The sequence below is a fragment of the Alnus glutinosa genome, chromosome 10 (genome assembly GCF_958979055.1).
Source record: "Alnus glutinosa chromosome 10, dhAlnGlut1.1, whole genome shotgun sequence".
NCBI classification, from domain to species: domain Eukaryota; kingdom Viridiplantae; phylum Streptophyta; class Magnoliopsida; order Fagales; family Betulaceae; genus Alnus; species Alnus glutinosa.
The window spans coordinates 11,772,750-11,799,937 of record NC_084895.1 but is presented as its reverse complement, the minus strand read 5'-3'; the positions used below and the strand labels follow the sequence as shown (position 1 = coordinate 11,799,937).

General features: G+C 34.4%; 4 protein-coding genes across 4 annotated transcripts; 3 read left to right on the top strand and 1 right to left on the bottom strand.

Annotated features, from left to right (window-relative positions):
- The first annotated feature begins 5,443 nt into the window (after positions 1-5,443).
- Positions 5,444-6,554, top strand: LOC133879044 (uncharacterized). The gene is made up of 2 exons (XM_062317595.1): positions 5,444-5,525; positions 6,160-6,554. Exons 1-2 carry the CDS (start codon positions 5,444-5,446, stop codon positions 6,552-6,554), a joined length of 477 nt encoding a protein of 158 aa, XP_062173579.1.
- A 119-nt stretch (positions 6,555-6,673) lies between these two features.
- LOC133879043 (uncharacterized) lies at positions 6,674-7,684 on the top strand. Its single transcript, XM_062317594.1, has one exon. The coding sequence runs from the start codon at positions 6,674-6,676 to the stop codon at positions 7,682-7,684; it is 1,011 nt and encodes a 336-aa protein (XP_062173578.1).
- A 2,648-nt stretch (positions 7,685-10,332) lies between these two features.
- LOC133879341 (uncharacterized) lies at positions 10,333-12,588 on the top strand. Its single transcript, XM_062317864.1, has 3 exons — positions 10,333-11,095; positions 11,182-12,171; positions 12,248-12,588. Exons 1-2 carry the CDS (start codon positions 10,958-10,960, stop codon positions 11,584-11,586), a joined length of 543 nt encoding a protein of 180 aa, XP_062173848.1. The 5' UTR covers positions 10,333-10,957; the 3' UTR covers positions 11,587-12,171; positions 12,248-12,588.
- A 566-nt stretch (positions 12,589-13,154) lies between these two features.
- On the bottom strand, positions 13,155-13,646 carry LOC133879042 (uncharacterized). Its single transcript, XM_062317593.1, has 2 exons — positions 13,509-13,646; positions 13,155-13,367 (listed from the first exon to the last, which is right to left on the bottom strand). The coding sequence occupies exons 1-2, from the start codon at positions 13,644-13,646 to the stop codon at positions 13,155-13,157; spliced, it is 351 nt and encodes a 116-aa protein (XP_062173577.1).
- Positions 13,647-27,188: the final 13,542 nt, after the last annotated feature.

Here is a 27,188-nt window from a genome sequence, read left to right as displayed (position 1 = left end):
AGTCGACTATTGCTGGATTTCGACAAACTAGATTGTCGGTGCCGAAATCTAAAAAAATATGCTGGAATCCGGCGACATTTGGCTACTTTCGCTGGATTTCGGCGGCAATGTGCAAGATTTCGGCCAAAATGGCCGGATCCTAGCCATCTAGTTGGGATCCTGGACAGATCTGGCCGTTTTGGCCAGGATCCTCCTAGAATGACAGGATCCCAACCAACTAGATGGGATCTGGCCAGGACGGCCGGCTTCCAGCCATTTTGTGCCAGATTCCGGCGATCTACGCTAGAATTCGGTACAAATGGCCAGATTCCGGCCACTTTTGCCGGAATCCATATGCGTCAAATATAAAAAATATTTTTATATCATTTTAGATTAATATTTTTTATGTTGGGAATAAAATTTGATTTTTAAAATTAATATGATTGAATAAAAATATAAAATGTATTTGTAATTTTCCGTACGCGCCAAATATTGGAAAATAATTTCAACGGAAAATATTTTTTTGAAAAATGGCTTCCCTAAAAATATTTTACGACGGAAACTATTTTACATCGAAACAAACGGACCATAAATAGAACCCAAGGAGAAAAAGAATTGCCATATTGTAACAACTGACAAAATGTGAGGTAGATGAATCAAGGGAAATACAAGTACTGTGATGATCTTTGTTCTAATCAAGTGGTGTATCAATCCAGTTCAGTGCTAAATAAGAATCTTGTTTTCATTTTTATTTTGTTTTTTTATAGAACACAATCCTAATTCACCGTTGTTGATAGTCCTAATTTTAAAATATTTATTAAAGAATTAAATTTATTTTCTCCCATTAGCCTAACCTTTTGAAATGACATGTGATTTATATTGTATTAAAGCAAAAGCTATGAGTTCAAACTTTTACTTTACAGTTTATTGTTTGTTTCATTAAATATTTCACTTCTTGACTTTTAAAATTAAAAATTAGTTAATAGGTTAAATTCACTCACTCCCATCAATTTAAGTTCTTAAAATAACTAATGATTTAACAAACAATTCAAACATAGAACAATATATCTTAAAAATATAGAAAATAATTTTCACATTTATATCACATCAAAATAAAATATTCTCTTCTTGACCTTGAAAATTAAATATTAGTTAATTGGTTAAATTCACTCACTGCCATCAATTTAAGTTCTTAAAATAGCTAATGATTTAACAAACAATTCAAACATAGAACAATATATCTTAAAAATATAGAAAATAATTTTCACATTTATATCACCTCAAAATAAAATATTCTCTTCTTGACCTTTAAAATTAAATATTAGTTAATTGGTTAAATTCACTCACTCCCATCAATTTAAGTTCTTAAAATAACTAATGATTTAACAAACAATTCAAACATAGAACAATATATCTTAAAAATATAGAAAATAATTTTCACATTAATATCACATCAAAATAAAATTCTTCAAACCAACAACAAAATACACATTAACAACCAAATCCATATGTTTATAGAGAGAGAAAGAGAAATGAAGGAATTCTCAAGAAAACAAAAAAAAACCAAAGTGCCGTTTAAAACAATCCGTAAATTGTTTTTTTTCTTCAATCGGCCATGAGTTCTTTTGAAAGAGGACGGCCGTGTCTTAAAAGTTCTGTCATTCAATCCTCACCGTTCATTTTTTAACAGCAAATATGCTTTTCTTTTACAACACTGAAGTTGATCCTTCCTTCAACATGTAGCATAAAAGACATTAATTTTAGAAAAATAGACCGATATCGAGGACTATTTTGAAAACTTTATTTTTTTTATAAACCACATTATTTTTGAAAAAAAATTTCTATGATCAATATTCTCTTGTTTGCCTTCTTGATCAGTATCTTATTTTACCTTTTAAGATATGTCTTTTTTTTTTTTTTTTTTTTTTTTTTTTTTTTTTTTCATTTTTCTTCTAATATATTTTCATATTCTATTCCATGGTTTCCTTCTATTAATATATTCATTGACTCTTGTCAAACAATTTTTTCCTTGTTTATAACTTATTTCCTTTCTTGATATGTTAGTTAGATTATTCATTTTATTCTAAATCGTCTTTTATTTTCTCAAATTATTCACCTACGAAGAATATCAGGATTTATTTGCTAAGTATGATTATGGGCCGTGGGAGGAAGACAAAGTCTAAAATTAATTCATGTTTTTTCCCTCGTTTTGACAAGATAGTGCAATGTAAAATGCATTAATTTAAGAAAAACAAAATAAATAAGACTATTCTGGAAAAAAGGAAAAGATACATTGTCATGTTTTAAGGAAAAAACTCTAAATTTTTCTATCATTAATACTCTCTTGATATTTTTTTTCTAGTTTTATCTCAAATTTTACCTTTCCATGCATGATTTTTCGTTGTTCCTTCAAAATGCAACAGAAAACATATTAATTTTAGAAATAAAGCCGAAAGAATATTATTTTGAGAAAGACTTTCAAAATTAAAAATATTTTTCAAGGAAAAAACTCCATATTTTTCTATTATTAATATTCTCTCTTTTTTTTTTCTTTTTTTTTCTTTTCTTTTTTTTTTTTTTTTCATATTTCTGTAGCTAATATTTCCTTTCTTAGTAGATATGGCTTTTCATTGTTCTTTAATATATCTACATATTTTATTCTATAGTTTTCTTTTATTGATATATTCACCAACTTATGTCAACTTATTGAGAAATGCCAGAGGTACTTAGAAACCTTTACAAAGAAAGGCTTACAAATTGAGTGGAGTCTACGTGGCATTTCATCAATTAAAAAACTTAGACATATAGGATTCCAAGTAAGATTGGTGTTTCATCGATTAAAAAACATAGACAGGTAGGATGGAGTCCAGTTGAACTAAGCACATCGGCCGGAAACCCACCATCTCCATCCTCCCATTATCGCAGTCCAGCCTATTGCAAGAAATCCACCCCATCGGAAGACACAGGCACCTAACCCATCGGAAGACAACAAATTGTAACTGCCAAAATACCCATCCACTCAAATACCCAGAAACAAACCCACCCCCAACTGAAAATCCAAATCCAAAGCACCATTGCACCGGCATCAGCCAGATCTCGGAGCTACCAACCTCCGCGCCGCCTCCCTGTGGCATCGACCCACAGCAAAGGACGCCGACAGCACTGCAAAAGCCCACGTCACCGATCTATGCCTCGCCACCATCCACAGAGCAGGCCCTGTTGCGCGCCATCTGCCACCCTCTCCGGTGAAAGCGTCGACAGAGATGGTAAAGGGCGAGGGGATCGGGTTGGCAACCCACCCGGGGGGGGCTTCAAATCCGAGGCACGTCCATTCCCGAAGGCCATGGATGACCGCGACTGGAGCTCGGGAGAGGGGAAAACGGCCAGGAGAGGGGATAACGGCCGGTGAAAGGGAGAATGGCAGGCGTGCTGGATTTCTTGGGCTGGCGAGAGGGGAGAACGGCCACGACCACAGAGATCTGGTGACAGAGAGCCTCGGTGACCACAGGCGAGCTCTCACTGGAGGACCGGCCATCCGGTGACGGGGAAGAGATCCGACAACAGAGAGGCTCAGTGCTTTCTAGAAAGAACAATTAAGTTTTTTTTCTTTAAAAAAATAAACCAAGAATGACGTCGAAATGCCACATAGACTCCACCTCAGTTTGTAAATCTTCCTTTTGTAAAGGTTTGTAAGTACATGTAGCATTTCTCCAACTTATTTGACGTTTCTTGATATATTTCTTTTATTAAATTTATTTCAAAATCTCTTTTTCTGTATGATATTCTTTACCTAATATTAGGGTATTTACGTAAGATATATTGCGCTTATTCTTTGCTATATATATATATGTGTGTGTGTGTGTGACAAGTCTATGTGTTTTTTCATTCATTTGAGGTTAAAGTGAAGTGCGTTAGTGCACTTTTTTCATCTCAATATGAAATACTTTGCAACATTCTCTTTCCTTTTGGTGACTTTCCTATTTTTCTCTTTTGGTATCATTTTCTTCTTTCACATAAAGTTCTTTATTTACTCTGCAGCATTCTCTCTTCTTTTTGTGACTTTTGTTGTTTTCTCTTTTGGTATTGTTTTCTCTCCTTTGTAACAATTTTATTTCTTCTTCATTTTGTAAAAAATAAGAAGATTATATTGATGAAGACTTTCAAAAACTACATTGTTTTTGAAGAAAAAAAAGTCCACATTTTTTTTTTTATTATTAGTATTCTCTTATTTATTTTTCTATTTTTGTAGCCTATCTTACATTTCTAGATATATGTGGCTTTTAATTGTTCGTTAATATATTTCCATATTTTGTTCTATAGTTTCATTTTATTGATATATTCACCAACTCATTTCAATTATTTTTCCTTGTTTGACAATTATTTGACGTTCGTGATATATTTGTTTATTAAATTTATTTCAAATTTTAGCAGACGTCATATTAATGCAATTATTCATCCTGATGATGTGAATGGTTCTCCCTGGAAATTCATGGGATTCCATGGTCATTCGGATGCAGCAAAGAGGTCGAAGGGGTGGTCTCTTCTACGCCATCTCTCAACTTTAGAGCCGATCCCCTAGTTGTGCATTGGGGATTACAATGAAATTTTGGCGACATCTGAAATGTCTGGGACTCACTCTCGTGCTCGAAGCCAGATGGAGCTATTTCAAAAAGCTTTGGAGCATTGCAGATTGCAAGAGCTAGGATTCAGGGGGCCAAAATTCACATGGACAAATGGTAGGCAGGGGGCGGATCCTACGTTGGAGAGACTGGATCGGGCTTTAGCCAACAAGGAGTGGTGTGAGCTGTTTGATGTGGTGGAGGTCTCAATCTTAGCCAGAATCTGTTCTGACCATAATCCGGTTCATGCTGTTTATTCAACCAGTAGTACCATAAAGTGGAATAAAAGGAGGCAATTTAGATTTGAAGCAGATTGGTTAGTTCAGAGAGAGCCTAGAAAAATCATTCGACAGGAGTGGAGAGCAAAACCTCCGTCTTCAAACAAATGGTGTGATGTAAGGAAGAGGCTGTCGGGTTGCCGAATGACCCTTCAACAGTGGGTCAGGAAACAAGTTAATTCTGTGGAGGATCTGGTTAAGGCCAAATCCATTGATCTACTCGCCTTACAATCTAGTGAGGGGAACACTAGAAATGAAGAAGAAACTAATCTCAAGGCAGATCTCAATTCCCTCTTGGAACAAGAAGAATTGAAATGGAGGCAAAGAGCAAAGGAAAATTGGCTGAAGCATGGGGATTGAAATACAAAATACTTCCATGCCTGTGCCAGTCAACGCAGTAAGAAAAATGCTATCAGTGAAGTTTTGGATAAAGATGGCCAGTCCTGTGTTACTCAAGTTGATATTGAAAGTGCTTTTGTGGACTACTTCCAAGATTTATTGATTGCAAGGGACTCTCTGAAGATGGAGGCCTGCACTAATCCTGTGGAGAGGAAAGTTAATGCATAGATGAATCAAAAGCTCCTTGCATATTTTACAAGGTTAGAGATTTTTGATGCTCTTCAACAGATGGCCCCTATGAAAGCACCCGGTTTGGATGGCTTCCCCGCTTGCTTTTTTCAACAAAGTTGAGATACAGTACAAAATGGGGTGTGTGATGCAGACCTTTATTTTTTTAATAAAGACATTTTAGATGAAAGATCAATGTTACTAATATTACCTTAATTCCAAAAGTTCCCAATCCTGTTTGTGTCACTGACTTCTGCCTCATTAGTCTGTGTAGTGTATTGTACATTCTTATTTCTAAGGTCCTGGCCAATCAACTCAATGGTGTGTTGCCAGTTATCATTTCTAGCTCTCAAAGCGCTTTCATTCCAGACAGACTAATAACATATAATATTTTGGTGGCCTAGGAAACAATGCATACTATGCAGACTCGGATGTGGAGTAAAGTGGGCTATATGGGCCTAAAATTGGACATAAGCAAAGCCAACGACAGGGTGGAATGGAATTTCCTTGAAGCTATGATGAGCAAGTTGGGATTTGATGCTAGGTGGATTCGATTGGTAATGGTATGTGTTCGATCTTTTTCCTACTCTGTGGTGGTAAATGGGAAGCCGGTGGGAAACATAAAATCGACCCGTGGCATCAGACATGGGGACCCCATCTCCCCTACCTCTTCTTGCTTTGTGTTGAATCATTAAGTTCCTTCATTCAACATGCAGTTAATACGGGGGTGCTCACAGAGGTTCCCACATCTATGAGAGGCCCAAGGCTCAGTCATCTTTTCTTTGCAGACGACAGCATGAGTTTTTATATGGCCAACTCTTTTGAATGGAGACGTTTGTTCAAAATTCTGGGCACTTATGAGGTAGGGTCAGGACAGAAGTTCAACATACAAAAAACAGCTATCTTTTTCAGCCGGAATACTAGTGCTGAAAAGAGGGAGGAAATCCTATCCTTATCTGGGCTTACAGAGGCCAACCGGATAGATACTTACCTTAGCTTGCCATGCCTTGTTGGGAAATCTCGGGTTCAAGCTTTCAACAGTATAAAAGACCGAATCTGGAGGAAGTTGCACGATTGGAAGGTCAAGTTTTTGTCACAGGCGGGGAAATAAATTCTACTAAAGGCAGTGATCCAAGTCATCCTTACCTACAGCATGAGTGTGTTCCAGCTCCCTATCACCCTGTGCAGAGAGACAAGAGTTGCTGCTCTTATTGATTTTAATAGGAAGGAATGAAATTCGACTCTAGTGAGGGCAGTGTTAGTGAGGAGGAGGCGACAAAGGTCCTAAATATTCCTTTAAGTCCAATTTTTCCTAATGATCAGCTTATTTGGCAGGGCACAAAAACAGGGCTATTTTTAGTCCGAAGCACTTATCACCTCTGCATGGAACTGTATAAAAAAAGCCAATGTGAGTGCTCCAATCCAGTAAAAAGAAATGACCTTTGGCAGGATATTTGGTCTCTAAAAGTTCCCAATTCAATGAAAATATTTGTGTGTAGGGCCAACGGAAATATTCTCCCCACTAAGTCAAACTTATTCTCAAAAAGAGTTGTTGACTCAAAAACATGTCCCTACTGTCTAATAGAAGATGAAGACGTTATCCACGCTTTTTGGAGTTGCCCAACTGCGCAAGACATTTGGGGGTGTGGTCCACGGATTTTCCAGAAGAGCAGTTTCATGGCAACATCCTTTCAGCAATTGTTCAAATATTTCTCTGACCGGTTGTGCAATGAAGACTTGATGTTGATGGCTTTCTTGCTTCAGAGAATTTGGTTCAAAAGAAATAGGATTGTTTTTGATAAAAAATGGATAAATCCCTCTACTGTGGCACAACAAGCTAAGGCAGGCCTTGATGTTTTTCAAGCAAGTAATTTTTCTTTGCCTTCTAGGGAAGCAGAAGTAAAGGTGGTGGGTTCTCCCAAAGGTTGGCAACCTCCCTTTCCTGGCCCTATTAAAATTAATTGGGATGCATCTATTAATAAAACTTTGGGTTGTATTGGCATTGGAGTTGTGGCTCGGGACTATGTAGGAAAAGTTTTGAGGGCCAAATGCTCATATAGGAAGCATTCTCTTGTGCCGGATGTTGCAAAGATGATTGCAGCACTGGATGCAGTTATGTTTTGTAGAGAAGCTGGGTTTTGGGACTTTATAAAGGAAGGGGATGCTCTAAAGGTTGCCAAAGAAATAAATTCCAACCCTCCTTATCTTTCCCGACTTGGGAATTTTGTAGAGGGAGTTTGATTTTTTTCAGTCTATCCTTTTTGTTCATGCGTCCAGAGATTTCAATTATGTTGCACACAACCTTGCAAAGGAGGCTTCTCATCTTTGCCTAGATCTTGTGTGGTTGGAGGAGATTCCTAGTTGTATTTATGATGTTGTACTTAGGGAACAGGTTGTCCTTAGATCCTAATTATTGGATCACTATTTTGATGGTTTATGAAGAATGATTCGATTTGTTCAAAAAAAAAAAAATTAAGACATTTGCTTTATACATGTTGCGATTATTCTTTGCTATATATATGTAATAAGTCTATATGTGTTTTTCATTCATTTACGGTTGAACAAAAATTAGCTACAAACTAGTTTGTATCTAATTCTCACAAAACCAGTCTAATAAAGTGAGAAGCACAAGCTTACTTATTATTGCTTTTGAAAAGACATGTTTCGAGCACATGCTATTAAAAAAAATGGTAAATGTCTAATAAATTCCTAAGTCAGAGCGCCATTTGAATTCAATCCCTCACTTTTTGAAAGTAAGTATTTGGTTCTTAACTTTTTTCGCGAATTTGAAAATGATCCTTCCGTCATTTTTCCATCCATTTTTCTAACTTCCGTTTGGGTGAGTCAGCATTTGTCCATGTAGGCGCTTACAAGTCATAGTAAAAACGATGCTGTTTTGATTTTCGACCTTAAATGTCATCCCCAACACGTGCGGCAAGAGTATGGGCGGCATTTTGAAAATTTTCATGAATACCGAGGGAGGAAAGAGTGAAGACAGTGGAAAACGTAAGGACTTGTCACTTCTATTCATCCAAAAACAAAGTTCGTGATTGTCGTCTCCGTCCGTGGTCCTTGGCGTTGCTGTGGAAAATCTCTTCGTATCCGTTCCGTTCGTGGTCATTGTCATTGTCTCCGGCATCCTTGTGTTAAAGGTAACATCTCGACTTTTATGTAATTTTAGATTTTAGGGTTTCCCCTATTTAGGGTTTTGGGTAATTTTGTCCAGATTTTAAGAAATGATGCTGTTATCACCGATGTGGATATAATTTTATATAACTTTTAGTTTGGAATTTGTTATTGTTGAGTTGTCGACTTCAATGTAGATATTTGTCTGGATGTTGCAAACTTTTCAACATGTGGGTCAGATGTTGATGTTGTGATGGCTTGTAAAACGGGTGGTGGGAAACATAAATTAGTGCTATGTGTTTGTCAGTAAGGGTAGTTGTGAATAAATTAAGCAGTTCACATGTGGGGCAGTGGGGTCATTTTTCGTCGTCCCGAGTATGTGTTTTAGAATAAAGTAAGCAGTGACTATGTGTAATGTGTTTGACATTGTGGTCCCTGAGCTTCTTGTTTTCAAACCATTTCTTTAAATTCTTACCATTAAACGTGCAGTTAACATGTGGTCCCTGGGTTTGTCAACTTAAAAGCTTTTCTTACATAGTTTGTCCACTTTATTGTTGCTGCATGTTAGTAACAGTTGGACAAACTTTATTCTGAAACGTTGGCAACGTACTCCAAACCTTTCATGCAAACTTTTCATCTAAACCATGCATATTTTTTCAACATCATATTTTATATTCAACAATTAGAATTCCAACAACAAAAAATTCTTTGACTCTCATTCATTCACAACTCTATCTGCAGATATGTTACTGGATATCACCATTCACCATGGTGGAGTAGTGCAACACAATCCTGGCCTTCAATATGTTGGGGGGTTGAAGGATGAAATCAAAAACTACGATATTGATTTCCTTTCGGCATGGGAAATTGACGATGTTGTTAGGGATCTTGGGTATGTGAATGACCTAAGATACTAGTTCAAGATGGATGAAAATGATGTGGAGGAATTGGGGAAGCCATTGACAAATGATGAACAGGTAGTGTATTTTCTCAACATTGTAGAAGTATATGGATTGACGAGTGTTCACATATATGTTGAACATAGGGTTGATGAACCAGATATTGTTGGGGAAGTACTGTTTTTGCCACCGCCAGAGGGTGATGATGAGGGGAATGTTGGCTTGGGGAATGGTGAGGGGGATGCTGGCTTAGAGAATGCCGAGGGGGATGCTGGCTTAGGGAATGCCGAGAGGGATGCTGGTTTGGGGAATGCTGAGGGGGATGCCGGCTTGGGGAATGCTGGACATGCAGTTGATGCAGAAAATATTGAGGGGAATGTCGATGGTGATGCTACAACAAAGCCTTCTAAAAAGAAAGAACGGATTTCACAGAAAAAGAGAAAAAAACCAAAGGGTGGGAGGAAAAAAATGGGTGGTGCCACTGGTAGAAAAGGTGCTCGAGTGTCTGCTAGAAGGAAAAAAGGGGGCTGAATGTAGTGTTCCTGATGTGCCAGACTTAGTTGATGAAGAAGAATTGCAGTTGAGTGACTTTGAAATAACTGATGATAACGACGATCTATTCACAAGTGATGTTCCAGTTAACAAGGAATACATGGAAAATTGGTGGGGAAAGTTTGTGGGTGAGGAACCACATGCAAGCACTGGACATGAAGATGGTGAAGAGTACTACGATAGTGAAGAGTTGATGAGTTTGGATGGCTCCAATGATGAGTTGACAGAACGAAGAAGGAGGAGGTATCGAGAGTTTAATGAGAACCATGACATGAGGGTGCCAATTGTGTTGGAGAAGGGGCTATTGTTTGCTGATACATGTGTATTTAAAAAGGCACTAAAATGGTATGCTGTGCAAAATGGGTTTGATTTCAATGATAGGGTGAGGGTGAGTGCAGTTTGTAAAGAGCAAGGTGAAGGTTGTGAATGGAGGATTCACGCATCTTTGGATGCAAAGAAAGAATCAATACAGATAAAAACATTCAGACCAGGCCATCAATGTGGGAATCAGTATGAGAATACGAGGGCTGATGTGCAGTTTCTTGCCACCAAGTATATGCCTGATTTCAAGGATGATCCCACATGGACCCCATATGCATTGCAATAAAGGGTGAAAAGGGATCACAATATTGATGTTCCTATAGGCAGATGCTGGAGAGCAAAAAAGGTTGCACTTAAGGCAATCTATGGTAGTCATTCGGAGCAATACCGCCATGCAAAGAAGTATTGTGAAGCCATACTGAGGTCGAATCCCAACAGTAGTGCATATGTGAAAATAGAGGGATCCTGCTTCCAGGTGTTGTATATATGCTTAGATGCATGCAAGAAAGGTTTCAAGTATGGCTGTAGGCCAGTTGTATGCTTGGATACTTGCCACCTTAAAGGGGAAGTAAGGGGCCAGTTGTTGTGTGCCATTGGGAAGGATGGGAATGATGATATGTTCCCCATTGCATATGCGGTTGCAGAGGGTGAGACAAGGCCCTCTTGGGAGTGGTTTTTTAGACTTCTTATTGATGATGTTTATGTGGGAAGTGGGGAAGGTCGCGGGTGGACTGTTATGTCTGATCGACAGAAGGTAATGTGGAAGTCATGTTTACGCTTTATTTTTTTTTATTGTCTTTTTTCTGATCTTTATTGATATATTTTGTTGCAAATGTGAAGGGGCTTGGTCCCGCAGTAGACCATTTGTTGCCACATGCTGAGCATCGATTTTGTGTGCGTCATCTACATGCAAACTTCAAGTCAAACGGATACAAAGGGAAAGCATTCAAGGATCAGTTGTGGGGAGCTGCAAGAGCATCAAATGCATTGCTATTTCAGCATCACATGAAGGTGATAGCAAGTATGGATGTTGGTGCCTATAAGTATCTTAATGATGTCGACCCTGCATCATGGTCTAGACATGCCTTTTCTACACATTCGAAGAGTGATATGCTTCTGAAAAACCTTGCGGAGACATTCAATTCATGGATCAAAGAGTCTAGGGACAAGCCGCTCTTGACGATGCTGGAAATGATCCGGAGACAATTGATGACAATATTCCAGCAAAAAAAAGACGGAGTCTGAGCCGCTTCTCACAAAATATGTCCCAAAATTCAGAAGAAGTTAGAAAGATCCAAGGACGAAGCAAAGAACTGTATATGTATATGTAGATGGCAGAATGAGTTGGAGTTCGAGGTTGACCACATGTTTGATGCACGTCGAATAATGAATTTGGCTCAAGGTACATGCTTATGTGGGAGATGGCAACTCAATGGTATCCCTTGTGCACATGCTTGTGCTGCCATTTACATGTACAAACAAAAGCCTAAGCAATTTTTAGATGGCTATTACATGATGGATAAGTACATGCAGGCATATGAACCACAGGTACATGTTATGCCAGGGCCTGAAGAGTGGCCAGATGTTGCTGCCTATGATGAAATTTTGCTTCCAGTTGATAGAGTTTAGCTTGGACGTCCAAGAAAAGCTAGGAGAAGGGCACCCGATGAGCCCACTAACCCATACAAGATAAGCCGTAGTGGGTATGTGGTCACATGCGGCAACTGTGGGGGTAAGGGTCACAACTACAAGGGTTGCCATCTACCCCTAAACTCTAACCGAAAGAGATGGAACCCAAAGAAGAGGAAGATTGCTGAAACTTCTTCAAATGTAAGTTTAATATAGTTAAGTTCTTCAATTACCGAATTTAGTATTGTTCAAGTTCTTATTCTTTGCTATGTTCTAGGTATCTCAAAATGAAGCTACGTCATCCCAACCTGTGCAAACCCGTGTTCAAAGGCTTAAGGGCAAGGCAATGGCTACTCAATGAACATGTTGTTGTTGACTTTTTTTTTGTAATGATCTAAACATTCGTGTCAGTTGGTAGAATGGTTTGATGAACAATCGGTGTATGGGAGGTTATTTAGGTGAATGTTGCTATGTTGGATAAACAATGGATAGTTTATGTTGGTGGTATCCACAATATTTTGTGATATTTTGTGGATGTAGTTAGGTGAATGTTGCTATTTTGGACAAATGGTCCTTGAGTTTATGTTGGTGGTATGAACAATATTTTGTGATATTCCAGAGGTTGTATTTAGTGAATGTTGCTATTTTGGATAAGTTTATGTAGTTTATGTTGGTGATATGAACAAATTTCCAGAGGTTGTATTTAGTGAATGTTGCTTTTTTGGACAAATGGTCCCTGAGTTTATGTTTGTGGTATGAACAATATCCTTGTGTTATTATTCTTGTGTTGGTATTGTGCATGTATTTATGATGATAACAAACAGATATATAATGTACATTGTGGTATTGTGAACACGGTTAGGGTTTTGGGATGCATGTGGTCCTTGAATTTATGTTGGTGGTATGAACAATATTTTGTGTTATTGTTCTTGTGTTGGTATTTTGCATGTATTTATGATGATGACAAACATATATTATACACAATTGTTGCACATTCCACATAAGATATTATACATAATTGTTTCACAATCCACATAATGGGAGTACTATACATACAATGATCCAAAGTCACAAAATGGGAGTGTTAAATTCACTCCATCAACCATCCAAAAATGCCAAAGCCGAATGTACCATTACAAATACTTCCTTCACAAACACACTACCGTTACAAAAAGATAAAAATATTACAAGCACCCCATCAACCATACTCCCACAAAAGCAATAAACACAACTGTCAAAAATAGCAACATTTGAGTAAGCTGCCTCTTCTGTGCTCTAAGTTGTATAACCTCTTCCTTCAAGCAATTCAATTCATTACGTAATTGAGGCAGCACTTCCTTTCCCCGGGGACATGTCTCTTTGTCAAACCAAACGGAAAAACGGCATTGCCCGACTTTCTAACCAAAACAACACAACAAAAAACACAATTAGTGTCATAATACCCGGCACACCCAAAAAAAGGTCCGGTTATACATACATTCATATAGGTGATACTCATTTGGGCATATTATCAAACAGTTGAGGTACGGTTCACTTACCTTCTGTGCATCATACATGGAACACCCAAAGAAGCGCCTCCCAGGATTTACAGTTGTCCAAGAGGTTCTTAATGGAGATCGAAGGCCGCATTTGCACGTCAGTGCATCCACACCCAAATCAGCTTTCCCAGACGACATTGAAGTGGACGACCGTGACGGTGATTGCAAACCCTAAACAGTCGGATTTGGAGAAATTTCAGTAAGAAACAAGATCTGAAAAATTACCGTTACTCAACCTTATTTGCATGGGTTTGATCAAATTTGGCTTCTATTCCACCTGCGACTTCATCTTCTTTCAACTTTTTTTCTATTCTAAGCATCCTTCCCCAAGAGTTGACGACGGTCTTCAATCCTCAGCTTTATGCTTAATACTCTTGCCGCACGTGTTGGGGATGACGTTTAAGGTCGAAAATCAAAACGGCATCGTTTTTACTATGACTTGTAAGCGCCTACATGGACAAGTGCTGACTCACCCAGACGGAAGTTAGAAAAATGGATGGAAAAATGACGAAAGGATCATTTTCAAATCCGCGAAAAAGTTAAGCACCAAATACTTACTTTCAAAAAGTGAGGCATCGAATTCAAATGGCACTCTGACTCAGGGATTTATTAGACATTTACCCTAAAAAAAAATAAGTGCTTTCTTATTAATGCTATACAAAGTGACCACCATAATGGTTATTTACAATGTTCGTCGGATTATAGCTATATATGGAATAAAATGAAAAAGAAAAGCTATGGGAATGAAAAATAGAATATACAGCTATACAACTATTGACAAAGGGAAAAAAAAAAATCTTTAGTATGTGGAAAGATGCAATTTCAATATTTCAATGGTCAAAGTGAGAGTATTTTGAGATGATTTTTTTCAATTGTTCATGTGCAAGCCACATGACCTCTTAACCATTATAACAGACAACGTTGACGGATGAACTTCTTTGTCACAAAATGGTAATTTGGTTTATTCTAATATCTCACTCAACTATTCATGGGACCAAATTAAAAAATGGGTGTTGGTGGTTCAAGACTTTTATATATATACATATTTCTATATCTATCTATGTGTGTCAGTGTGTGTGTGCATGCATGTGTTCCTATACAAAGAATCTGGTGTAATTTTTATCGCGATATGTGCGGAAAAAGTAGGAAGCTACACTAAAACATGTTACAAAAATTGCAATAGGAATGAATAACCGAAATCGTACTGGTGAATGTGTTGGTGAATGCTTTGATCTTCCTGATTGTAAGAATAGAATTTTTATGGCCCAATGTGGCAGCGACTCGATTATTCCATATTGTCTTTTTCCAAATAGATGCTATTGATTTCTTAGACGTCCCAAGTTTAGCTTGTGAATTTAATGGATTTCAAGTAGATGAAAAAAGCAAAATAAACAAGTGAAAAAGAAAAGGGAGGGCTAGAGAGTGTTGTAGCGAATAAGTTGAAATGAATATAACAATGCTTTGGTTGTATCAGCAAATATTATTATTATTATTATTATTATTTATTTTAAAAAAAAATTGGTGAATAACATATTCGAGAATTTTTTTCAATTAAAAATTTAGTCTTAAATTATCTACAAGTACTCCTACAAAGCAAGCTGTTAACTAGCATTGGTAATTTCGTTTTTGATTTTTTTTTTTTTTTTTTTCTTTCTATTATAGCATAATTAATTACAAGTTAATGTGAATGCTTATTGCTACGTACTATTCTAAAGAATAAGTGATAATTCTGGATAATATCATTAAAATTTTAGTCCTTTTAAGTAGCTGATGTCAAGCCATTTTTGTTTGGGCTTGTGGTCCACTTTCCTACAAAACAGGGGCCTCTTTGCATATTTTTTACGTGATACTGCCACTCACCTGCATGCATGGGTTGATGTAAAAGTGATGCCAGTTCAACCATGCATTAAGATCACTTTTATCTATAAAATTTATCTTTAATTCAACATATGTTCTATATAATAAATCAAAACATTAAAATTTTGAAGAAACATTTCCGTATAACATTCAGTAAACCCTACAAAATTCCTTAAAATTTTTGAAGAAACATTTTGAAGAAACTTGACTCCCATGTGTTTACTACAATTGCTCAATCCTGCATGTTGCAGTGAAAATCCCAATTGGTTGAAATAATAAAGGAACGTACCTGTAGCATCCAACAATGATTTCCCCAAGGTTTGATGGGGAGAAATCAGAAACTTGGTGTTGCAGAGTTGCTCAATTCTTCCACTTCTTCGGAACTCTGGATGCACAAAGGTTCTCAATTTCCTACTTTCATATGGAAGGTAAGACTCTTGTGTGGTTTCAAGAGTTGAAGGATAAAAAATGTGTTTGTACAAGGGAAGAATTTGTTAGGGCTACACAAATTAGATTTGGGAAATGATCCTATGATGATAATATGTAATACTTAACTAAACTGAAACTAGTTGGTTTGCTTGAGGATTATAAGACCCAATTTGATAATCTGGCCATTAAGGTACAAGGATTGGCAGAATCTTACAAATTAAGTATATTTTTTGGGAGGACTAAAGGATGAAATAAGTTTACCAGTTAAAATGTTTAGCCCTAAAAGCTTGATTGATGCTTATTCCTTAGCTAGAATTCAAGAAGAATATGTGTGGAATACTAGAAGAGTTGCTAGACCTATATGGAATTCTAATCAATTTTACAAATCTAATCATGATATGAATGCTTAAGTACCTATTGGATTTTCTAAGGGAATTGACAATGTTGGTACAAGAGGGAATATGCAGGGTCAGCCAAGGCAGTATATACAGCCTAAATTTCGAGCTGGGCAGAATGGGAAAGGTAATGGCAATCCAGACTAGGAAATCTCTTAGGCTCAGATGGAAGAAAGAATGAGAAACGGACTTTGTTACTTGTGTGATTCTAAATGGAGTAGAAACCCTGTATGTAGTGTGTTGAAGTTGATAAAGATAAGATGAGAGACATACCACCTGTGAAAGATGATCCTAATGAGTTTTTCTTGGAAGAATTTCTAGAAATCTCTCATAATGCTATCATATGCCATCCTAGTCCTAAGACAATGAGGATTTTAGGAATCCTAAGGTATCAACAAGTCATAATTCTTATAGATTCGGGTAGTACCCACAACTTCTTAGGTACTAAAATTCCAACCAGTCTTGGTTTTCAACCCATATATCAAGAAAGTATTATAGTCAGGGTCATTAATGGACAGTAAATGGCTAGTCCTGGAAAATGTAGAGAAGTGGGAACTAAAATGCAAGGTTATGCTTTCAGAATTGACCTCTTTATCTTACTATTGGTTGGCTGTGATATAGTTTTGGGAATCCAGTGGTTGCGCACCTTAGTACTCACCCTATGAGACTTTGCGAAGTTAACATTGGAATTCAGCCAAAAAGGGAAGAGTTGTCTGCTACAAGGTCTCCAAAAAGGGCCTAGCGTGAGTCTATAAGAAAGGGAATCACTAAAGCTCTCAAGAATAGAAAAGAAATGAGTCTTTCTACCACTTTTGGCCAATCCAGGTACTCCCTCAAAGCTAGATGTGAACAAAGGGTTGCAAGGGCCTTTGATAGAAACCCTTAAGCAATATGACGATCAGTTTAGAGAACCTAAAGGCCTACCACCAGTAAGGTCACATGACAATACCATTCCTCTACAAGAGGGAGTGCAACCTGTTTTTGTAAGGCCTTATCAATATCCTTTTTATCAAAAGGTAGAGATCCAAAAGATAGTGAGGGAGTTGCTGGAGTCTAGAGTCATTAGACATTGCCATAGTCCATTATCCTCTTTGTTCTACTGGTAAGAAAGACAGATGGCACTTTGAAGATGTGCATGGATTACAAATCCCTCAACAAGGTAACCATCGAAGAAAAATTCCTTATACTTATTATGGATGAGCTTGTAGATGAACTTTTGCGGGCAAAATTTTCTCTAAATTGAACTTGAGATCCAGGTATGAGGCGTGCAGGAGAAGCTAGAAGATTATTTGATGCTTGTCGTTTTACTTGTTAGATGTAGTGTTTAATATACTTGAGGCTCAATCTTGTGCACTTGGGCTACTGGTTAATGGGAGAGTATGTCAAGCCCAACTCTTGTAATAAATGTAGTCTTTTGTTTTGTAAATGTTTTGTTGAACTTGGTGGGAAGGCATCCTTTAATTTGCCTAATCTATTCGAATTCCATTTCTTTAACCAATTCATCCTAATTCATTCATTTATTCCATTTAAAATTCCATAATCAACCCTAGAGTTAATCCATATACAATTTATTAAACTGTTAAATTTCTTTATCATTATCATATTTTACCTTTCTAGATATGATTTCATTGCTCTTCTAATATCTTCTTAGAGATATGATACATTTACAACTTTCGTATAACTCTTGCACAACTTCAACAACTTTTTTTTTTTTAAAAAAAAAAATCAACCATTAGATATGTAAGACCTACATATAGCAAAATAGATCTAATAGTTAGTTTGGAAAAAAAAATTGTTGGAGTTGTACAAAAGTTGTGTCAAGACTTGTGAAACAATCATTTCTCATCTTTTTATATTCTATTCTATGGTTTCCTTCCATTGATATATTCATAGACTCTTATCAATAAATTTTTCTTTCTTGATATGTTAATTCAGTTGTACAATTAATTCTAAATTGTCTTATATTTTCTTAAATCACTCACTTACTAAAAAGATCAGAATTTACTTGCAAATAATTATTATGGACCATGGGAGGAAGATAAAATCTAAACCAATAAATGTTTTTTTTTTTTTTTTTTTTCGCTAGTTTTGCCAAGATAGTGTGTACGGTGCAATTTAAATTGCAGAAATTAAAAAAAAAAATATAGAAGACGATTCTGAAAAAAAATAAATTATAAAAATACATTGTTTTGTATTAAGGAAAAAACGAAAAAATTATTTCTATAATTAATTCTCTATTGATTTCTTGTTAGTTTTATAACGTATTTTACCTTTCCATACATGATTTTTCATTGTTCCTTCGACATCAACATAAAAGATATTAATTTGTTAAATAAACCCTTATCAAAATTTTTCTGAGAGAGACTTTTAAAAACAAAATTGTTTTTCGTGGAAAAAGTCGATATTTTTCCATTACTAATATTCTCCTATTTTCTTTCTATTTCTTAGCTTATTTTACATTCCTAACTTGATGTGGCATTTCATTCTTCTTTAATATATTTCCAAATTTGTTTTCTATAGTTTCCTTTTATTGATATATTCACCACCTCATATCAATTAATTTTTTTTTTTTTTTTTTTTTCATGTTACTAACTTATTTGACTTTTCATGATATATATATATATATATATATATATATATATATATATATATATATATATTTATTAAATTTACTTCTAATTCTCTTTTATTTTCGAAAATTTTCACCCAGTATTACTGTATTTGCTTAAGATATATTGCGCTTATTCTTTGCTATATATATGCGGTAGGCCTATATGTGTTTCTCGTTCATTTGAGGTTAAAGTGAAGTGTTTTAATTCACTTTTTTCATCTCAATATGAAATACTCCACAGCATTCTCTTTCCTTTTGGTGACTTTCCTAGTTTTATCTTTTGGTATTGTTTCCTCTCCTTCGTATAATTTTTTTTTCTTCATCATGCATTAATTTCGTTTAATTTTTTTTACTTTGCAATACCAAATTTCAAGCATATATTTATACTATCATTTTTTAGTTCACAAAATTCTTGATGTTGTTTATATTCAACAAAGAACAAAGTCTTAACATTCAAATTTCTTTTCGTTTAATTTTTTATTATCGTTGTAAAAACATTCTAGTTATTAATTCGTGTTTGGCACTAAAAAATAAAATATTCATTCAAGAATATAGTTTTGACATTTAGACTTCAGAAAATTGGCCACACTTTTTTGTTTAGGGTGCTACTATTTTGACCTTCACATCCATTTCTTTTACTTGCTCTTACTATCTTTTTTGTTACCACCACAACATGCATGATTCTTTTATTATATGTTCTTTTGAACCTTATTTTCTTATGTCCTGAATAACAGGAATCGCACCAGGACAAGGAAGTGGTAAAGGTGCTGGTATTTGCTCAGAGCTTCCTGGTTGTGTGAGTAGCAGCTGCATGGTCTATTGCGGTGGTAGAATGGCTCCATTTATGTCATATTGTCATAGTTCAGACAGATGTTGTTGCATACCTCGACCACCAAGGTTTTAACTTGTGAATTTTAAGGAATTCAAGTAGATGCGAAGAAAAATTAAATAATATGAAAAAGAAAAAGGGAGGCTAGCTAGACAGTATTGTACCACGCGAATAGATTTTATTGAATAAAACAATGCTTTGGTTGTATCAACAACTTTATTCTTTTTGAAATCTTTTTGCGAAAAAGTAATTCAATTATTATTAGCAAATAAGTGTTCAGTTTTAAAATATTTATAATAATTATATTAATAACCCTGGATAACACAATTAAGTCCATTGTAATTTTAAGTAGCAGACACTAAGCTATTTTGTTATGCCTTGTGAGCAATGTAATTTTCGAGCACTAAAAGTTTCTGATCAACGTAATAGACGAGAAGGCTGATATATATAGTAACTAAAAAAAATGGAAGAATCATTTTCTTTGTCAATTAATTAGTAAATATGCATTATTAACGATATGTTTTTTTTAGGACTTATGATTGTTCCCTTTGATATAAAACCGATGCCAAGTTTATGATGGGCACTGCATCATTTATTTGCAACCATGTTTGTAAGAATCGGAATAGGATCTCTGCATTTCAATTAAAATATAAAGGATTCTTATCCATAGGCATCATGGGCAAATTATAGATTTAGGTTTGGATAGACAAAAGAAAAAAAGAAAACTTTTTCAAAGTAAAAAAATCAATTTCTAAAATAATGCAGGCAGTAAGATGAATTTAAATTAATCTCTATAAGCAGGGAGTATTCCACTTGTAAATGCAATTTATTCGTTTATAATGCAGAATAATCTACGAGATGAACACCAAGAGAATCATATCACAATTGTGTATCCAAAAAATGATTACGCATTATTGGTTACTTCTATCATTGCACTTATGTAGGCGTTGCTTTAACAAATATTCTTTGACCAAAGAAAAAGAAGAAAGAAATGGTCGTGTATGTTGTATGTGTTACTGTATATGTGTATCCAGTGTCAGTAACAAGGCCTTCCTGGACTTGGCAGGGTTTAGAAATTTGTACTTGGCGTGAGCAAAGTGAGGAAGACAAGTTGGTTTGCCTGAGGATTACAAGACTCAATTTGATAATCTGGCCATTAAGCTACAAGGATTGGCAAAATCTTACAAATTAAGTACCTTTTTGGGACGAGTAAAGAATGAAACAAGGATCCTTTGATGATCCTACGAAAACCCTAACAAAACCATAACAAGTGGGGTTTCTTGAGGATTATAAGACTCAATTTGATAATTTGGCCATTAACGTACTAGGGCTGCCAGAATATCTTACAAATGATTTTTTATTTTTTTTTGGTGGACTAAAGGATGAAATAAGATTACCAATTAGAATGATTGGAACTAAAAGTTCGATTGATGATTACTCCTTAGCCAGAATTCAAGAAGAATGTGTGTGGAATACTTGAAAAATTATTAAACCAATATGGAATTCTAAACAATTTCATGTGATTCTAAAAATTATTTCTATAATTAGTACTCTATTGATTTCATGTTAGTTTGATATCGTATTTTACCTTTCCATACATGATTTTTCATTGTTCCATTGTCATCAACATAAAGTATATTAATTTAATGAATAAAGCCAAAATAAGATTATTCTGAGAATGTACTAATATTCTCTTATTTTCTTTCTATTTTTTAGCTTATTTTACCTTTCAAGCTTGATATGGTTTGTCATTGTTCTTTAATATATTTCCATATTCTATAGTTACCTTTTATTGATATGTTCACCACCTCATGTCAATTATTTCTTTTTCTCCTTGTTTCTAACTTATTTGACTTTTCTGGATTTTTTTTTTTTATTTAAATTTATTTCAAATTGTCTTTTACTGTTTTCAAATTTTCACCAAGTATTACGGTATTTGCTTAAGACATATTGCGCTTCATCTTTGCTATATATATGCGATAAGTCTATATGTGTTTTTCGTTCATTTGAGGTTAAAGTGAAGTGTTTTAGTTCCTTTTTTTCATCTCAATATGAAATACTCCGCATCATTCTCTTTTCTTTTAGTGACTTTCCTAGTTTTATCTTTCGGTATTGTTTCCTCTCTTTCGTCTAAATTTTTTTTCTTCATCATGCATTAATTTTGTTTAATTTTTTTTACTTTGCAATATCAAATTTCAAGCATATATTAATACTATTAGTTTTTAGTTCACAAAATTCTTGATGTTGTTTATATTCAACAAAGAACAAAGTCTTAACATTCAAATTTCTTTTCATTTAATTTTTTCTTATCGTTGTAAAAACATTCTAGTTATTAATTCTTGTTTGGCACTAAAAAAATAAAATATTCATTCAAGAAAATAGTTTTGACATTTAGACTTCAGAACATAGGCGGCCACAATTTTTTGTTTAGGGTGCTACTATTTTGACATTTACATCCCTTTCTTTTACTTGCTCTTACTATCTTTTTTGTTACCACCACAACATGCATGATTCTTTATTATTTGTTTTTTTAAACCTTATTTTTTTATGTCCTGAATAACACGAATCGCACCGGGACTAGGAAGTGGTAAAGGTGCTGGTATTTGCTCAGAGCTTCCGGGTTATGTGAGTAGCAGCTGCATGGTTTATTGCGGTTGTAGAATGGCTCCATTTATGTCATATTGCCAGACAGATGTTGTTGCATACCTCGACCACCAAGGTTTTAACTTGTGAATTTTAAGGAATTCAAGTAGATGCGAAGAAAAATTAAATAATATGAAAGGGGAAAAGGGGGGCTAGCTAGACAGTGTTGTACCGCATGAATAGATTTTATGGAATAAAACAATGCTTTGGTAGTATCAACAAACTTTATTCTTTTTGAAATCTTTTTGCGAAAAAGTAAATCAATTGTTATTAGCAAATAAGTGTTCAATTTTAAAATATTTATAATAACTAATAACCCTGGATAACACAATTAATTCCATTGTTATTTTAAGTAGCAGACATTAAGCTATTTTGTTATGCCTTGTGAGCAATGTAATTTTCAAGCACTAAAAGTTTATGATCAACGTAATAGACGAGCAGGCTGATATATTTAGTTACTAAAAAAAATGGAAGAATCATTTTCTTTGTCAATTAATTAGTAAATATGCATTATTAACAATATGTTTTTTTTTTAGGACTTATGATTGTTCCTTTTGATATAAAACCGAAGCCAAGTTTATGATGGGCACTGCATCATTTATTTGCAACCATGTTTGTTGGAATTAGAATAGGATCTTTGCATTTCAACTGAAATAGAAAGGATTCTTATCCATAGGCATCATGGGCAAATTATAGATTTAGGTTTGGAGAGACAAAAGAAAAAAAGAAAACTTTTTCAATGTAAAAAAATCAATTTCTAAAATAATGCGGGCAGTAAGATGAATTTAAATTAATCTATATAAGCAGGGAGTATTCCACTTGTAAATGTAAATTATTTGTTTATAATGCAAAATAATCTACGAGATGGGCACCAAGAGAATCATATCACTATTGTGTATCCAAAAAATGATTACGCATTATTGGTTACTTCTATCATTGCACTTCTGTAGGCATTGCTTTCATAAATATTCTTTGACCAAAGAAAAAGAAGAAAGAAAAGGTCGTGTATGTTGTATGTGTTACTGTATATGTGGATCTAGGATCAATAACAAGGCCTTCCTGGACTCGGAATGGTTTAGAAATTTGTACTTGGCGTGAGCAAAGTGAGGAAGACAAGTTGGTTTGCCTGAGGATTACAAGACTCAATTTGAAAATCTGGTCATTAAGCTACAAGGACTGGCAGAATCTTACAAATTACGTATTTTTTTGGGGATGAGTAAAGGATGAATCAAGTGTCCTTTGATGATCCTATGAAAACCCTAACTAAACCGAAACAAGTGGGTTTTCTTGAGGATTATAAGACTCAATTTGATAATTTGGCCATTAACGTACTAGGGCTGCCAGAATATCTTATAAATGAATTTTTTTTTTTTTTTTTTTTGGGTGGACAAAAGGATGAATTAAGATTACCAGTTAGAATATTTGGTCCTAAAAGCTCGATTGATGATTACTCCATAGCCAGGATTCAAGAAGAATGTGTGTGGAATACTAGAAGAATTATTAAACCTATATGGAATTCTAAACGATTTCATGTGATTTTAAAAATTATTTCTATAATTAGTATTCTATCGATTTCATGTTAGTTTGATATCGTATTTTACCTTTCCATACATGATTTTTCATTGTTCCTTTGACATAAACATAAAATTTATTAATTTAATAAATAATGCCAAAATAAGATTATTTTGAGAATGACTTTCAAAAACGAAATTGTTTTTTTTCGTGGAAAGAGTCGATATTTTTCTATTACTAATATTCTCTTATTTTCTTTCTATTTCTAAGCTTATTTTACCTTTCTAGCTTGATATGGCTTGTCATTGTTCTTTAATATATTTTCATAATTTATTCTATAGTTACCCTTTATTCATATATTCACCACCTCATGTCAATTAATTTTTTTTCTGCTTGTTTCTAACTTGTTTGACTTTTCTAGATTTTTTTTAATTAAATTTATATCAAATTCTCTTTTATTGTCTTCAAATTTTCATCCAGTATTACGGTATTTGATTAAGACATATTGCGCTTATTCTTTGCTATATATATGCGATAAGTCTATGTGTTTTTCGTTCATTTGAGGTTAAACGGAAGTGTTTTAGTGCTCTTTTTTCATCTCAATATGAAATACTCCGCAGCATTCTCTTTCCTTTTGGCGACTTTCCTAGTTTTATCTTTCGGTATTGTTTCCTCTCCTTCGTATAAATTTTTTTTCTTCATCATGCATTAATTTCGTTTAATTTTTTTTACTTTTCAATATCAAATTTCAAGCATATATTTATACTATTAGTTTTTAGTTCACAAAATTCTTGATGTTGCTTATATTCAACAAAGAACAAAGTCTTAACATTCGAATTTCTTTTCGTTTAATTTTTTATTATCGTTGTAAAAACATTCTAGTTATTAATTCGTGTTTGGCAATAAAAAATAAAATATTCATTCAAGAATATAGTTTTGACATTTAGACTTTAGAAAATTGGCCACACTTTTTTGTTTAGGGTGCTACTATTTTGACCTTCATATCCCTTTCTTTTACTTGCTCTAACAATCTTTTTTGTTACCACCACAACATGCATGATTCTTTTATTTTATGTTCTTTTGAACTTATTTTTTTATGTCCTGAATAACAGGAATCGCACCAGGACAAGGAAGTGGTAAAGGTGCTGGTATTTGCTCAGAGCTTCCTGGTTGTGTGAGTAGCAGCTGTATGGTCTATTGCGGTGGTAGAATGGCTCCATTTATGTCATATTGTCATAGTCCAGACAGATGTTGTTGCATACCTCGACCACCAAGGTTTTAACTTGTGAATTTTAAGGAATTCAAGTAGATGCGAAGAAAAATTAAATAATATGAAATGTTAATAGGGAGGCTAGCTAGACAGTGTTGTACCGCGCGAATAGATTTTATTGAATAAAACAATGCTTTGGTAGTGTCAACAACTTTATTCTTTTTGAAATCTTTTTGCGAAAAAGTAATTCAATTATTATTAGCAAATAAATGTTTAGTTTTAAAATATTTATAATAACTAATAATCCTGGATAACACAATTAAGTCCATTGCAATTTTAAGTAGCAGACACTAAGCTATTTTGTTATGCCTTGTGACCAATTTAATTTTTGAGCACTAAAAGTTTCTAATCAACGTAAAAGACGAGCAGCCTGATATATTTAGTTGCTAAAAAAATGGAAGAATCATTTTCTTTGTCAATTAATTAGTAAATATGCATTATTAACGTTATGTTTTTTTTTTTTTTTGAGGACATGATTGTTCCATTTGATATAAAACCGAAGCCAAGTTTATGATGGGCACTGCATCAATTATTTGCAACCAAGTTTGTTGGAATCGGAATAGGATCTCTGCATTTCAATTGAAATAGAAAGGATTCTTATCCATAGGCATCATGAGCAAATTATAGATTTAGGTTTGGACAGACAAAAGAAAAAAAGAAAACTTTTCCAAAGTAAAAAAATCAATTTCTAAAATAATGCGGGCTATAAGATGAATTTAAATTAATCTATATAAGCAGGGAGTATTCCACTTGTAAATGCAAATTATTCGTTTATAATGCAAAATCATCTACGAGATGGACACCAAGAGAATCATATCACTATTGTGTATCCAAAAAATGATTACGCATTGTTGGTTACTTCTATCATTGCACTTATGTAGGCGTTGCTTTAATAAATATTCTTTGACCAAAGAAAAAGAAGAAAGAAAAGGTCGTGTATGTTTTATGTGTTACTGTATATGCGGATCCAGTGTCAATAACAAGGCCTTCCTGGACTCGGCATGGTTTAGAAATCTGTACTTGTCATGAGCAATGTGAGGAAGACAAGTTGGTTTGCCTGAGGATTACAGGACTCAATTTGATAATCTGGCCATTAATTAAGCTATAAGGACAGGCATAATCTTACAAATTAAGTACTTTTTTGGGACGAGTAAAGGATGAAACAAGTTTCCTTTGATGATCCTATGAAAACCCTAACTAAACCGAAACAAGTGCGTTTTTTGGGGATTATAAGACTCAATTTGATAATTTGGCCATTAACGTAATAGGGCTGCTAGAATATCTTACAAATGATTTTTTTTTTTTTTTTTTTTTTTGGGTGGACTAAAAGATGAAATAAGATTACCAGTTTGAAGGTTTGGCCCTAAAAGCTCGATTGATGATTACTCCATAGCCAGAATTCAAGAAGAATGTGTGTGGAATACTAGAAGAATTATTAAACCTATATGGAATTCTAAACGATTTCATGTGATTCTAAAAATTATTTCTATAATTAGTACTCAATCGATTTCATGTTAGTTTGATATCGTAGTTTACCTTTCCATACATGATTTTTCATTGTTCCTTCGACATCAACATAGAATATCTTAATTTAATAAATAATGCCAAAATAAGATTATTCTGAGAATGACTTTCAAAAACGAAATTGTTTTTTCGTGGAAAGAGTCGATATTTTTCTATTACTAATATTCTCTTATTTTCTTTCTATTTCTTAGCTTATTTTACCTTTCTAGCTTGATATGGCTTGTCATTGTTCTTTGATATATTTCCATATTTTATTCTATAGTTACCCTTTATTGATATATTCACCACCTCATGTCAATTAATTTTTTTTCTCCTTGTTTCTAACTTGTTTGACTTTTCTGGATTTTTTTTTTTATTAAATTTATTTCAAATTCCCTTTTATTGTCTTCAAATTTTTGCCCAATATTACGGTATTTGCTTAAGACATATTGCGCTTATTCTTTGCTATATATATATGCGATAAGTCTATATGTGTTTTTCGTTCATTTGAGGTTAAAGTGAAGTGTTTTAGTGCACTTTTTTCATCTCAATATAAAATATTCCACAGCATTCTCTTTCCTTTTGGTGACTTTCCTAGTTTTATCTTTCGGTATTGTTTCCACTCCTGTAT